The sequence below is a fragment of the Stegodyphus dumicola genome, chromosome 9 (assembly GCF_044657685.1).
Source record: "Stegodyphus dumicola isolate Sdum_Otavi_A_Nest chromosome 9, ASM4465768v1".
Lineage (NCBI taxonomy): Eukaryota > Metazoa > Arthropoda > Arachnida > Araneae > Eresidae > Stegodyphus > Stegodyphus dumicola.
This window is the reverse complement of record NC_140776.1, coordinates 111,487,718-111,504,529: the sequence shown is the minus strand read 5'-3', so window position 1 is coordinate 111,504,529 and position 16,812 is coordinate 111,487,718. Positions and strand designations below refer to the sequence as shown.

The window sequence follows — 16,812 nt, the reverse complement described above, 5'->3', positions numbered from 1 at the left end:
GTAGGCCAAGGCCAGCAGTGCCTCGAAATCTGCTTTCTTGACCGTGGGCCCCAGGGTGTGTAAGCATATGCTCTGAACAAGTATGCTCTGAACAAGTGGTCAGCTTGTCGCAGGACCCTCAGTGTTTAGTCCCCAAGTGAATTTGGTACTCATTTTATCGACCCAAAGGATAGAAATCAAGGGATGAAAGGCTGGGTCAACCTTGTCCAGCCCAGGGATCAAACCCCGGATCTGTGATGCTGCTGTGCAGTGCACCAGCTACTGCGCCACTGTGCCTGATTGTTTAATAAACTGCTAATAAAACTGCATAAAATTGAATTTTACAGTATGTTTAAAAATGGTTTTTGGCTCTTTTACATATGTTGTATTAAGTACAATTATAATATTGTATTTAATACGATGTATATAAAAAAGCATAAACAACATAAATTATTAATTAATTATTATTCATAATTATTTAATTATTAATATGTGATAATTAGTGTATATATTAAATAATATATGTTGAATTATATTATTTAAAATAAATTGCTGACAAAATTATTAAATATTAAAAATACAAATTTATGTTAAATTTCTTTCATAAATATATAATTATGATTAAATTCCTTGTATATTCTTCTATATATATTGAATAGTTTGGGATGATAGGTATTAATGAATTACTGTTTACCAAAGTCAACTTCATTCTCGTGTGTGCTTATAACATTTGGCAACAAATCATGCTTTCTTGAGTCTGAATTGCATTAGCACAATTTTCTCTCATCAAGGCTGCTACGGAAAATAAATTCCAATCATTAAAAACATTGGTTGGTTGAACTTTTAGTTCTGCAAACTTTAAATTCTGGTTCTAATCTAGTAATTTGTATTAATAGATATCTTGTTATTTGCTATGCTTTTAACAGCTGATACTACTGGGCTTTACTCCATCTTCAACACTCATCAAGATTGTGAGGTGATGTTTCATGTATCCACCCTTCTGCCATATACTCCAAATAATAAACAACAAGTATGATGATTTAGTTGTATTGAACATTAGTTAATTTTGAATATTTACCATTTTTTTATCATAATTATCTTTGTTAGTCCAAAGGGGCTTTGTCCCTGAAGGACTATTGTTTTCGTGTTTGAACAATTTTGTGTCGAAAACTTTAAAAGGCTGTATCACTTTTCAAATCATTGCCACCAAGTACTATCACCCTGTATTATATTTGAAGAAATTAAATAATGAAGAATCTGTGTAAATGTATGTATGTTTCTCATGTTGTAATAAAACAATGGTACCTAGAGCCATCCAATTTTGAATGATGTAATCTTACTGCAAATATAGGCATCTGTAAGCCCAAATTTGAAATTTGGAATTTGTTTTGTTATCAATTTCATATTTTGTAAAACTAACGAATTTTTGATTAAAAAACTCAGCATTTTAAAAGCGAGCAATGGCAACACTCTGCCGGGGGGGGAACTTTTTTGTCTCCAGCGCAAGAAACTGTGTATTGGAAATTCTAAAGATATTGTTACTTTATTTTCTACCTTTACGTTCATATGGGATTCGTAGATTTGGAGTGAATAATGACGATGGTTGATGAAGTATCGAAACGCACTTTTATTTGGCCAATATTAATCAGGACAGCTCCAAAGTCACTTTTACAGTCTTTGAACTGTTATAAACACGCTGACACTTTCAGCGACACAGCCTTCACACTGTCAGGCAATAACGATGGAGACAGCTTCGCTGCAAAGCTCCCGACTCTGCTCGGTCATTCTCGGAACTTCATACTCTCTACGCTACAGCTCACGATGCACTCGACAACACACGAGCACAGCTCCCGACTTTTCGGTTCAGTTGCTCCCGGAGCTCAACACGCTCTCTCGATGATACACTAACCATGATATACTACAAGAATCTTGCGGTGCACTCGACGACCCAATCGGCACTCCCTGCCCGGCTGTCCACTTGATCCACTGCGCAGGGACTGATTCGCTAGACGAGACACACAGATTGACTGACTGCAGACCAGCAGGGTTTATATAGCTTTCGGCTTGTGTTCGATAACATTGTGGGCTAAATCGGTAAGAATTCATTCCAGAAGGTTCTCCATCCGTCCATGGTATATCACCAGTTTCGTCACCAAATGGGCGATTTCTCACCAAATGTGACAACCTTGCCTTCCCTCACCATTTTATGGCAACCCCAAAACTGCTTTACGGGGAAGCCATCTTACCGCGCCTGTACATTTCGTAACAATATGTTCATTTTAAAACCATTTTGTGACATTACTGTTGAACTGAATTTTATGGTTTACATGATACTTAACAAATAAAGGTAACCCACAAAATTTTTAAAAAAGGTCCCTTTGGACGTAATTTGAAATCTGAAACCGTTCAGGTTTTTTAAAAGCTTTAATGAAGTTTGAATTAAGTTAACTTATTTTCTTTTGTATCTTTCTCCTTTCTTAACTTTTTTTTTTTTTTTTTGTCCAGGAATCGAGAAGGAAAAAATTATGCAAGCATTTAATTTTTGAAGAACGTGCCTACAGTAAAATCATAATAAATGAAAAGTAGCCATGGATAAGCTACTAGCAACTATCACAATGTTAATCTTTTAAAGAAACCTGCATTCCATTAAAAATGCGTAGTACTTGTAACATTAACATATCTTCAAATAATTCAGCTGAACATGGCATGTTCCAGCTCAGTTACCTTATAAAGCCCTAGGGACACCTCATATGAATGAGTCTTGATTGCAGCTTGTGAGTGAGACACCAGAGGAAGGAAGGAGATGGGGATTAACAAAGGATCTGGATTGCGAGAAAAATGTGAAGGAAAATAAAATCGAAGAAGTACAAAAATATACAAATTGTACATTTACATTTAAGTATGACTTGTGTGCAGTAAATAAGAATAATTGGGGAAATACCTTTTACCAAACTAGCCAGCCATCAGAGGGAAATACTGTGTACAATGGAAGAAGTGAAAATTTTTGCAAATATTAAACATTTTCAGAACCTAATGGCTTAAAGAGCCTGGGACGATAAGGAAATGTGGTACTGTGTTTTTTATAATTTTAAGAGGAAAGCAGTGCTGAAGAAGTTTGCTAAATTATAATGAGGAAATTGTTTTCCAGAAATTCATTCCTATGCAGAAAATTAAGAGGAAACTGTTATATAGAGCAGTGTCTCAAATTGGCCACATGCAGCCCGGGCCGCGAAGTCACTTTGCATAAATTAATTATTAGCATTATTATTGCAAGAATTTGAAGAAAGGTTTAAGATTTTAACGATTTGAGTGTAATTTTACATTATTTTCACTGCCATTAAAAACAAATATCAGTAGTGCCCAGAAAATCTATAAATTGCACTAATTAGTTTACACTAATATGTAAATCTTATTCAAAGATTTGAGTGCACAGATTTGTTTGCAACTTTCAAAAGATAAATACCTTCAGTAACAAACTTTTGTAATAAGAATAATTGTTTTGTTTGGGAATGCATTCATATGTGAACAAATTTTTTCCACCCTAAAAAAATAATAAGTCTTAAAAAAAAAAAAAAAAAAAAAAAAAAAAAAAAAAAAAAGAGAGAGAGAGAGAGAGAGAGAACAAGAATGACCAATAAGCATCTAGAACTTGTGATGAATGTAGTTTCTAATAATTTGTCTCCAAGGTTACTAACTTTATGAAAACTGAAATGCCATGAAGTGATGCAACTGAAAGTTGTAGTAAAAAGTAAAGAATTTTGCAATTATTTGCAAAAAAAATATATGCTCCTAGAAAAAATTTAATCACACTTACAAAAAGCGGCATGTAAATGTTGTTTGGCGAGTTGTGTAAATGATTAAAGTTTCAGCTCGAGTTAGCATTTGTGAAGTGATATAGTGCATGTCTGAAGTGTGCAGCTGGTAGAATGTTAAAGGGCAGGAGCGGCAAGAAATGAGCATTTACAACTACAATGACAGCTTGTATACATGACATTGTAACAAAAGATGCCTTTAAGATGGACTTGACACCATTATGAATAGTTGTTTGAGAGGGATCACATCATAGGGCGAATACTCCACCATAAGCATTGTCATCTTGCATCGTGCCGCTCTTGCTCAAGTTGGATGGTGTCTAGTTGGAGAAAAGTGATCTTCAGCAGTGAATCACACTTTTCTGTCAATGCTGATGACTACTGCATGCTTGTCTGGAGATTGAGAGGTATCATTTGTTTGGTCAGTGTATCATTTGTTACTGAGCTGCATACAGCCAGAACACAGGGTGTCACAGTATGTAGAGTGATCAGCTGGGACAGCCATTCACTGTTAGATATGCGGCGAGGTAATCTGACTGCTCACAGGTGCATTGGCACCATTTTGCAGCCTGTTATACTGCCTATGCTAGCAGGACAACTCTGAATCACATGTAGTACGATTTCCCTAACAATATCTTCAAGGTAAATGTCCTTGATTGTCCTCCCAAGTTTGCAGACCTATCTGTCACTTGTTGAACATGTTTAAGATGTATTACTCCGGCATATTCATCCATATAGAAATACATCCGAACTTGCTGACCAGTTGCTCAATTTTTGGCACAGTCTACCTCAGAAAAAATTACTTGGACTTCATACTCAGCCGTATATCGGCTTGTGTGGCTAGCTGTCAGGAATGGCTTTACCATCTGCTGATTTGTGCATTGTTTGTATTACTACTCTTAAATAAAAAATCCCTTTTTTTTTTACACCAGTTTTTGATCGTTTGTTTATTTAATTGAACTCTATACTTGTGCGGAATTTCATAGTTGTCACTCAGTTCTTTCTGGGTACATACTTTTCTTTAAACAGATTATGCAAGTTTATGTATTTTTTTCTCTGTGCATCAAAGAAAAATTTAATAAATAAATGAAAAATAATTGGTTGTCATTATTTGTTCTGAAATTTTGTTCTGTGAAAGTTTTTGTAATTTGTTTAAGTAAGTGATTTGGTGATTAATTCAATGTTATTTGAAATATTTAAAGTTTTTTGAAATAAATAAGTAAATGTCAGTCCGAAAATATTATATTTAGCTATCGACAGGTTTGAGTTACGTAATGTAAACTACTGGAATTTCTTGCAGATATCAACCTTTTAGATTTCAGCCAAAAAAATGTAAATCAGAATTTTTTCCTTTGCCTCATTATTATTACTGTTTATATATGTTCTGGAAAATATTTAGTAAAGAAAATTTTTAATTCAGTTTAAAAAATTTGTTTTGTTTAAAAAAAAACTTTTCATTTTAGTATAAAAAGGAGAAAATTTGGTCAATCACTTGAAGTTAGATAGTGCATTCGGCACACATACAGTTTGATTTTGAGACCTCTGATTTTCCATTGAGCTAAAAACTCGTATTTGAAATTTTCTTTTGCAGTTACTTCGGAAAAGACACATAGGAAATGATATTGTGACCATTGTCTTCCAAGAACCTGATGCTCTTCCATTTACCCCCAAAAACATCCGATCTCAATTTCAGCATGTATTTATTGTAGTCAGGGTTGTCAATCCTTGCTCTGATAATACTTGCTACAGGTTTGTATTAATTTTTAATGCCATTTCATTCTTTTATCTATGAGTGAATTCATGTCCCTGTTATCGAATAACTATTATGTTTTTTATTTCCTTTAATCCTTTGGATTCTCTCCCCCCTCAGAAAAAAGTCAGTTAAGTCTTTGCTTGTCACATGGTTAACATATTAGTAATGATCAATATGAATAACAACATTTTTTTGCATTTATTTGTTTATTTTTAATATGATAGAAAATAGCATGGTTGTGCTATTGTACCACTAGGACTTTATTTACTTTTGATGACCCTGTAAAAATAAAATTGTATCATTTATGGGGGAGTTCAACATTTCAAACTGTGCATTACCATTTTGCGTCTTGGGGTTAAACTTCTGCACTGCGTAAACAGCAACCCAAAGACATCCGATATATTACCATATGCACTGCTTGTTTTCAGTTCTCGGATGGAACAAAGCATCTGTATTTTCTGGCATTTATGTTGATATCTTAACATTTTTGTCACTGTTTTCACATTTTTTGTAGTGCTATCAATCTTCTTGCTGCAGATATTCAAAAATCTTTCCATAGTAAAGATTGGCCTTCACTCCTCATAGAGAACAAGATGCATGAATTTGTAACTTTCACATTGGGAAATATCCAAAAATATATGTAGCCACCAGTGTAAGGCAAATGACTTGCTGGCCATTGCACAGATGATATTGAAATTTTATTTGTGCAAAATACATAAAAAACAAAGTTGAGGCACTCTACAAATGCTATCAGACCAAGAAAATGGTGATGTTGATGAAATGTTTCATTTTATCCTGAACTTTAATTTGCACATCAAAAGATGGCAATTCGTGATACCTATTTATGCATGTGGTTTCAAGAGAAAGCTAACAGCTTACATCCTATAGAATTTCGAATTGGTGGTTGGTTGCAATGTTAGACCACTGGCAAGGTATTAGGCATAGTACAGAGCATCAGTTTTGGTCATCTCCACAAAAGTTTTGGAACATTAGATTATGTTAATCTTCATTTTTTATGTGCCTACATGAGTGTTGGCACTTTGCAAAATGTTGCACATGACTGTCAACCTATGGCATTGATGATCACCAGTTTAATTATGACATTAGAAATATCCTCAAGTGAAATGTTTTTATATTTTTTGATTGTAATAATGTATTAATTACTGTATATTTACCATCTGTGCAAAGTGGCAAGTATTATTGTTGAGCAAAATGTAAGATCTCTGATTTTCCTTCAGGTTTGCAAATAGCCAATTCTCAGAGTGTTAATGCTTGGCAATTAATTTGTTTTTCAAATTAATCAATCTGTTACCGCTTCACAAACTTGATTAATACCCTTCTCTCAAAATATATCTGGAGAATTAAGGATTTGTTAAAATGGCCAAACTTTGTGGTTGAACCATCTCATCGCAAGAGTTATTGCCCAGAATGCCAGTTCTCAGAGTGTTGCAGCTTGGCAGCTGTCTTAATTTGTTTTTCAGATGAATTTATCTATGAGTGCTTAATAAACTGGAGTGAATAACCACCACCAATGACTGGACATATGTTCTGTAAGCAGTTAGAATTCGTCAAATTTATTAACTGAACCATATCATAATTAGAGCATTTCCCAGAATGTACCACAGAATGATCTGTGTTGCATTTGAAAAAGGGAGAAGAAAGACAACAGCCTAATCTTATGTAGGAATGAACCCACCCTTGCAGGTTTGGACTAAGAGTCAACCTTTGTTGGCAACTGCATCACCCAGAGCAACAAATGAGTGATTTTAAAGTAGAAAATACATTTTTTGAAAATTGACTGTGTCATCCCACACTAGCGACTGTTAACCAATAAATTGCTGTTAATCAACAACACCATGACCCTGGTGCTCTTATTCACATATCATCCTGTAGTTCTACAGTAATCAGTCTCAGTTTACTGTGTATATTGCACCAGTGACTATTAACCTACACGTGACTAATGCCTTAGGAAACATCTTTATTTTAAGAACCTATATAATAGATAGTTTGATATTTATTTAATTTGCATATTGAGCTAATAATTCTTATGAGCATTATTTAATTTTAACTGCTGGTAACTATTTATTTACTTTTGACTTTCTGATTAAATTTGAAACATAGATATAATACCCTTTGCAGAATGGCAACACAAAGCATTTTAACAAAATTATATTAATTTCACACAAAATAGGAAGTAAATCTAAGGCAAATTCAAATATTAAAAATTTGGACCTGTTTGGATGGAGGACTATGTATGTTCCAAATTGGGTGATTCTATGTGTTGCCATTTTTCCATAATGCAAGCAATATACATACATGCACTTCACTCTTAATAACAGAGATAAGAGTGTTATTTAATAGATATATTAATTATTATATTAAACAGAAGTGTTTCTAACAAAATGTTGTGTGTGTATGTTCATAATAGATTAAATGCACACAGAATAGCTGATAGCTAGATAAAATTTATGTTGCCCAAAGAAACACTTCGCATTTCTGTAACTTTTCACAAAAACACTCGTACAGCTCTTCACAGTATCACCACAAAAACACTCGTACAGCTCTTCGCAGTATCACAGAGTGCAATCATTAGTTACACTTCAAACTACTAAGAACATTAAACACAATGCATTATCAAGCACATATAAAAGGCGAAACTCTCATGGGTATCTGTCTCAGTACTCTGAAGTCGCTCTGAACTAACAACTCGGAGCTGATGCTGCATCCAGTCTTATATAATTTTCACCAGACTGCCAAGAAATCTCTTATTACTTTCGGAAATTAAAAGGGCATATATTGATAAAGTTGCATCTGAAGGCCAGATATGGTTTTAGAGTTGCGTATAGTAATCAATTACATTTATTCAATTACAGTACTCATTTACAATTGCACAGCGACCAAACAAAATGGTCGCCAAGTTTGGTGACAAAAATTAGTTGCCAGAGTCATCGCCAGCTTGACAATATCCCAACCAGTTAAGTGAGATAGCCATTTACTCAGTGTAAATAGATTTGTCCCTGTATTCTTATTTTCTAGCAGAGCATCGTCTCTTTAGATTTTCATGGTGGGGGGAAAACTAAGATTTCTCATATATTTTCACTAAAATTATCTACATATGTGCAAAATTACTAACAATAACATATTACATACTTAGCATAGAATTGTTTTCTCATCTTGGAAAGTCTGTTTTGCCAAAGTTTTATATTTTATCATGTATATTTAGTAATCTTTGTTTTAATGCATTCATATATTTATATATGTAATTTTTGCCCAGGGTTGCCGTTAGCCGTTCCAAAGAAGTTGCACCATTTGGACCACCTATTCCAGAAAGTGCAACTTTTCCAAAATCTAAAAAATTTGCAGATTTTTTGCTAGCAAAAGGTTAGGAATTATATTTCTTTTTTATTTTTCCTATGTGATATAAATTTGAATAGTATGTAGATAATGTAGAAATATAGTTTTTTTAAGCATTTGTTGAATTTTTGATTTTTCCTTATTTTCAGTGTTGAATGCTGAAAATGCCGCCCATCGTTCAGATAAATTTGTTACAATGGCTCAGCGGACTCGGCAGGAATACTTGAAGGAGCTTGCCAGCAATCATTGTACAAATACAAGCACTGACTCAGGGCCCAAGTTTTGTATGTATCTTTTAATAGTTTTCTTTTTCTAAGAAATAATTGTAAATGTTTTATTATTTACTTGGTGTACATTGCTGCAAATTTATTTATTTTATTTTAATTTGGATTTTGTATGTATATTTGATCACATTTATTTGGTTCATTTTTATAATAAATTTGAATTTGCAGCAATTCAGTTACATTTGTATATGTTTAGTTGAAATTTTAATTCTGAGTATTAGTGTGAATGAAAAATATAGAGAGTTTTTACGGCTGCTAAGGTAATATACATCATTAACAGGGTTCGTAGCGATCCTTACAAGTGCTTATAAGTCCTTATATTTGAAAATAAAATATGAAGGCCCTTATAGGTGCTTACTTTTTCTTTAAAGCCCATATTTTTTTTATTATTATTATTTATTTATTAATTTTTTAGTGCTTATTTTTTGCTTTTAGTGCTTTTTTAATGAATGCGCATTTCCCCCCCCCCTCCCCGCACCAAAGCGGAAACTAAAATAAACAACTTTTCTTCCTTATATGGAACGTCAGATGGTGAATCATACTCCCAGAAATAGCTTTTCCCCTCTTTCTCTGCATTAAGGTAACCTATGGTGCACGCAAGAGTACAGACAGGTGCACGTCGTTCTATTGGTCAAAGAATTGCGAAAAAACCGTAGAAAATTCCGGTGCATTCGGTATTCTTTTCCTCCCACCCAAATACTACACATGTTTGAATTTCTATAAAGATTTTTATAATTTGCATTCTCGTTCCGCGTGGTCAGTTCATATTCGTGTTTATTATGATCGTTATGCTTATATTATATGTATGTATATGAATATTTATAATAATATAGTTGCAGTAGCTGCTGAAGTGTAGATAAGCTTCCAAGAATGGGTTTATTTTTACGCAGATTAGCTTTCTAAGGAATAATATTTGGAATGGCTTAAATAAAAGGAAAGTAATCGAATAGTCAGAATTTTTTTTTTTTTTTTCCAATACATTATACAGTACGAAGGTTGGGAGGTTCTCCCCTTACTCCGCAAAATCTCTAATTTTGTCACTGTTCAATCTGGATTGAATAGGACTAAAAGTTTTGCCGTCTACCCAACCCAAGTGAAGAATGATTCTATTCCGGAAATTTAACGCAGTCTGTTCAAAATTAGAATCAAAAACACCCCAGATTAGTGAGTCTCTTTCTTTTCTTTTATTTAGTTCCTTATTCTTCGAATAGTGGCAGCTGTTGATTCCGATTGCGTAATGTCATGTATGGAAGAATTATGCCGCACGTATTGCGCAATAACATTTGTGGTATTTTGCAGAGAGAATTAATTTTGATGTTCAGTCTGAGATTTATTTATGAACACTTAAAAGAGTTTTACTGTGCTTTCTAAGCAAAATATTTCTCATTCCGTTGGTCTATTTTTATATGATGCACATATCGAAATGTCAAAATCATTTATTTAGCCGAGAAATCTAAAGAACAGCTACAATCTCCCCATCCCCTTTTTCCAGTTACACTCGACTATACAGAATATTTGGCAATTTCCGAGTATGCGCGTTAGTTAAGCTTTTGCTGTTAAAGGATGACTGCATGAAGCAATTTCCCGTCTCCTGATTTCAGAAATGTTCCTCTATTTTACTTAAATTACTTTGCTTGGAAATATATGTTAGGGGAAAACTGTTATGCAATGAAAATTTAGAAAATGTTCAAATTTTGATTTAAGTTAAATTATTTAAATATTAATATAAGTGGAAAAATAAATTGTATTTATTATTAGGTGCCAAGCGAATACAATTAATATGACTTATTATTATTTATTTTCTATATTTTGAACTGAAATTTCATCATTAAATCTTGTAATATAGTTTGGTTCTGCATAGTTCTTCCCCCCCTCATTGTAAACTAATTCTGTAAATTGAACTGTCATTTAAAATTTAAAAAAAAAAAAAAGTTAATTGTTTTCTATGGTTGAGGTAATGCCCATTCTCTTAATAAATATTGCATTGCTCAAATTTTAAATTGCAAGTCTAATTTTTCTCTTAAGGTTATGCACTTGTGTACAATGTAATTAGACAGGTGCTTAATTTTTTTTTTTCTTAAAATGTGCTTGAAAAGTGCTTATAGGTGCTTATTTTTTTTAATAAAATGTGGCTATGAACCCTGATTAAATATTTCATCCCAAAATTCACAATATCCCCCCTTCCTTAAAAATAGATCTGTCAGTTATTTGTAGTTTTGAATAATAAGTTAAATGTTTAATAAATAATGAAAAATATTAGGAATCATTCTGAGTTTCACCATTGTAGAAAGTTTTTATATATTTCAGAATTACTTAAAACTTAATATTTTTTAGCAATACTCTCATTCGGAGGCAGGAAAAAGGAACGAAGCCGTCCTAGGTTTATTCCAGACACTTACGTTTTAGGTGCAATATCATGGCAAGTACAGGTAATGCAAATTCTGTAAATTTTCTGTGTATATTTTGTATTGCAGTGTTGATGTTGATTCCTTTCATGTTAACTGTATTCATTTATCATCCTGGATGTTGAAGTTCATAACAAATTCGTGGCATAAAAGTATATAATATGTTTCATGTGCCCCAAGATAACCCAAACCCCAAAGCACGAAGTCTGCTTTGTCTAGTTCCATTTAGATTAGGCCACTCTGTATAACCAATTACATTATTTCTGTAGTCGCCCAGTCAGTATAGTAGTTGGTAATGCTGACTGCCATACCAATGGGCTGGGATTCAAATCTCGGAGAAGGCATGGATGTTTGTAAGTGTATAGTGTCTATGTGGCAAGGGGGCACTCATCACCTTATTTCTCTTTAAAACACACGAGATCGCCTTATTTCTCATCAAAATTAGAGCAGAGCTTAACAGTTAACAGGGCTCAGCCATACCTAATATGCCTTTGGGAATGCATGTGTGCCTGCCTTGCTTCAGTCTGTACCTGTACATATTGTTAAGCATTTTGTATGTATGCAAATAATTTTAATTAAATTATATGTGAAATTGTAGTGTGTTTTGTTTAATGTAACATGAAATACTTGAGTAATACTCTGTAGAAAAGTAAGATTATAGGGTGAAGTCTGTTAAACATTAAGGTAAATGTATTAATACCAATTTTGTTAGTAATACAGTCAAAAGTCTTTAAGCCCACCAGCGGCCGAGCGGTAAAGTCGCTGAACACTGGTAGTTCGGTCCGAGGTTCGAATCCCGCGAACGGGCTGGCTGCATGGGCGTTTTCGTGGTTTTCCCCATGTGTAACGTGTATACGAGCCAGTTTTCCTTAGAAAGTCCTCCACGAAGGCATCCCTCCTCTTAGGCAGATAGCCCTCGAGGCTTTGCCATACTCACAAACACACAAAAGTCTTTAATCCGGACTCGTCGGGACTTCGGCGATTCCGGATTATCGATTTTTCCGGATTATAGATCATCAGTTTAAATCTGGTAAGATGGCATGCAGAAATTATAAAATTAAAAATGTGAAACCGTAATTTATGAAATAAAGAACAATTATGATCTAAAGGGTATCAAAATTAACAAAAAAAAGCTTAATATTTATTTGCTTACTTTATTAAACATTTCTTTCGACGCGTGCATGCGTAAAGCATACATTACGCATAGTCGAAATTAGAAAATTGCAATCAGAAAACTATTTGATGTGTATTCATGATATTTGTAATGAATTTGATTTAAATCATATCAGAGTATATCGAGATGAAGTACTATATTTAGTAATGAAGTATAAGCCGAATAAAATAAAAACATCTGCCCTGAAGATAAGGATACTGCTGACAGATCAACTTCCAGTTCATTGCGCTCCACGATGTTCCCCTCCCCCGCAGAGCAGCGTGAAATTGATAAACAGATTTCAAAATGATTAGAGAAACAAAGGATATGCCTTTATCCATTTTTTGCAGCAATTCCACTTTTTGTTTGATGGACATCAAAACATGCTTTCGCTTTGTAGATCCTTTGGAAGCTCCAGCATTGGAAATTCTATTTGACATAATTGAAAGTTCAAGCTTACTTTTATAAAATTGCTTTAACAATCTGCAAAAAATAATAAGCCGCATCCAATTCGAAGATTAAGGAACAATGCAATCTGCAACATTAACTGAAATAGATATTTAGATAATTTTAGCTTAGCTTATACCGTCCGTTATACATTAAATGCGCATGCATAAATGTATTATGCGCATGCGGGAACGCATTACGTGTTGACGCATGCGCAGAAAGTTTGTAGCTTTGAGGTCTCGATTATAGATCATTTCGGATTATGGGCATCCGGATTAACGACTTTTGACTGTGTAGGAGTAGGAGAAAAAAGTGCAAAAATTGTAATATTTGTTCACGAGTGTTGATCTTCAGTTGTTATTACAGTTTCATGAACAATATCCAGGAGAGGCTATCAATGTCCGGGAGAAGTTGTTTGCAAATTATATAATTGCTCTAACAGTCTGCAAAAAAATAATAAGCCGGATCCAATTCGAAAATTAAGGAACAACGCAATCTGCAACATTAACTGAAATAGATAATTAGATAATTTCAACTTAGCTTATACCGTCAGTTGTACATTAAAGGCGCATGCATAAATGTATTATGCGCGAGCATAAAGGTATTATGCGCATGCGTCAACGTATATGCGCGTGCGTGAACGCATTATGCGTTGACGCATACGCAGAAAGTTTGTAGCTTTGAGGTCCGGATTATAGATCATTCTGGATTATGGGTGTCCAGATTAACGACATTTGACTGTAGTAATACTAATCTTACTAAATTGGTGAGATATTGTCAAGTTGGTGATGGTGTGGGCAACTTAATTTTGTCGCCAAAAGTTACTAAACTTAACGTCATTTTAGGCTGATCCTTCTATGACTGTAATTGATTCCTGTATATAACTGTAACCATATCCAATCCTTATATTTAACTTATCTTGGTGGCCGGGAGAAAATTATATTAGACCACAGGGAGTATCGGTGTTTTTAGTTCGGAGCTGACTTCGGAATATCGAGAGATTTCATTTTTGAGCTTTACCTTTTAGATGCACTTAGTATTGCATTTAATGTTGTTAGTAGTTTAAACTACTGATTTTGCTCTGTTATACTGTGAAGAGTTGTACAAGCATTTTTGAGGAAAATTTCAGAACTGTAAGTGTTTACGGTAAATGAATTTTATTAAACTGTCATTGGTTTTGTGTGCATTCAATCCATTACAAAATCATATGTACACAACAATATATTAAATTGTGAATCGATTGTAACTGTAATCTTTTTGTTATTTACCTCAATAATAAAACTTTTATCCATTCATTTAACCACGGTATAAGGACCAGTGTAAGGTGGAGTTAGAGGTGATTTAACAGAATCGATACGCAGAAATACATGAGAACAGGTTTGAAGTGCTGGATGTACATAAATTGGGGATTGAATATGCCTAGAGGTTGAAATAGGTCTAACTAAATGCCTTTTTATCGAAGTTCTGACACATAAGATTCAGTAGGCGATGCAATATTTGTACCATTCAGCATATCTGACGGTAATCTAAGTGTAGTACCGTGACAGGTTCAGTGCAAGTAGCATTTATATTTTTCTTAATGGCAAATCTAATACCCAACAGAACAATAGGCAGAATTTCAGTCCATTTTGGGTTGTTATGAGCCATTATTGAACTTTTAAGTTGCCTATGAAATCTCTCAATCAGTCCATTGGACTGAGGATGATAAGCAGTAGTTCTAATGCGATGTGTACCCAAAATTTTCATTAAATCCGTAAAGAGTGATTCAGTTCCTAAGTGAGATTCAAAATTTCGGCCTTGATCAGTTGTTATTGATACTGGGCAGCCAAATCTTGCTATCCAGTTATGCACTAACACTTTGGAAGTCGTCTGAGCTGACATGTCAACAGTAGGTATGACTTCTGGCCATCTGGTAAACCTGTCAATAATTGTCATGCAATAACAGTTACCTTCAGACAGTGGAAGAGGACCTATGAAATCAATATGGATATGTGCAAATCTTGCATCAGGCAAGGAAAAGGTACCCAACGATGATTTCGTATGCCTATGAATTTTAGAACGTTGGCACTGTAGACATAATTGAACTGCAGTTTTAATAAATTTCTTCATATTAGGCCAAAAATAGTGCTAAGTAATTATAGTTATGTTGAAGTTGAAATACCAGCATGAGAGAAAGTCACTGAATCTTCTGAAATATTTTAGAGCGAAAAGATTTAGGTATGAACGGTCGAGGTATACCTGTGTCCATATTACAGTAAAGAGTAACATCTTCTAAAGGAAAGTAATGTTTCTCAAGTTTAAAAACTGGTAAAGATTGAGATAAGTAATTTTGAATTTCAGAGTCCTGAATTTGTGCTTCGGATAACTTTTTTTTAATAATCAATGTATTGATTATCAGATACTGCATCTATTTCTACCCTAGATAAGGCATCAGCAACGATATTGTCACAACCTTTGATGTATCGTATGTCAGTGGGAAATTGGCCAATACAATCAAGGTAATGAAGTTGCCGTGGAGAACACTTTTCGGGCTTCTGCTTAAAAGCATATATTAAGGGCTTTTGGTCAGTGTAGACTGTAAAGACCCTGCCTTCAAGCATGTGCCGAAACTTCCTAATAGACAAATAAATTGCCAATAGCTCTCGATCATAAGTTGACCATTTCCTTTGACTTTTGCTGAGTTTAACGGATAGAAACGTAATGGGTTCCCAAACTGAATTATGCAGTTGCATTAATGAGCTACCAACCGCAACGTCCGATGCATCAGTACAAAGTTTCAAAGTCGCACCAGGAATTGGAAGAAGAGAGAGAGAGATTTGAGAAGGATTGCCTCAGCAATTGCCTTTTTTGCATTTTCGAATGCTTTCTCGGCTTTCTGTCATCCCATTCGAGAGGATATTCTTTTGTTTTGCTTGGTTATGAAGGTTTCCTTTTATTAATGCGGCCTTCCAGTAACCTATTCAAGGGAACTAAAATTAAAAGGGAGCTTTTACAGACAAAACGTCTGTAAAAATTAAATATGCCAAGAAATTTCCTTAACTGAATTAATGTGTTTGGTTTAGGAAATTTTTGAATAGCTTCTACCCTCTCGGGTAAAGGTTTTAAACCCTGATTATATACATGAAAACCCAAAAATTCCAAAAAAGTTAAACCAAAACTGCATTTAGATACATTAAGTCTTAACCCATAATTACTTAATCTTCCAAAAAGGGCTTTTAAGTGTATCAAATGCTCATTTTCGTCTTTTAACTATATCAATATATCGTCGACAAAAGCAAATACTCCTGTCAGCTCGTGAGTTACCTCGTCAATAAAGCATTGAAAGGTTGCAGCTGCATTACATAACCCAAATTGCATTCTTGTGCTCTCAAAAAGTCCAAAAGGAGTGGCAATAGGCATTTTATGGATATCAGAAGGATTAATTGAAATTTTGTGATATGCTTTAACCAAATCTAATTGAGGAAATACCTTTGTTCCATGTAACTCTGCTGCAAAATCGCAAATATTGGGAATAGGATACTTATCCCTCACTGTCTGAGCGTTTAACCTCCTCCGAAAATCTCCCACAGGTCTCAATTCGTTTGTGCCTTTTTTTGACACTATGTGAAGAGGAGAGGAGTAATTA

General features: G+C 34.1%; 1 protein-coding gene across 2 annotated transcripts in view; it reads left to right on the top strand.

Moving 5' to 3' along the window:
- LOC118193303 (signal-induced proliferation-associated 1-like protein 2) overlaps positions 1-16,812 on the top strand; it is a 251,828-nt gene that overhangs the window by 160,056 nt on the left and 74,960 nt on the right. For both annotated transcript variants that reach the window (XM_085823912.1, XM_085823913.1), the window contains exons 7-11: positions 906-1,009; positions 5,383-5,540; positions 8,819-8,925; positions 9,048-9,182; positions 11,517-11,611. In XM_085823912.1, the coding sequence (XP_085680038.1) occupies positions 906-1,009; positions 5,383-5,540; positions 8,819-8,925; positions 9,048-9,182; positions 11,517-11,611 (599 nt within the window). The remainder of the gene's footprint in view (positions 1-905; positions 1,010-5,382; positions 5,541-8,818; positions 8,926-9,047; positions 9,183-11,516; positions 11,612-16,812) is intronic.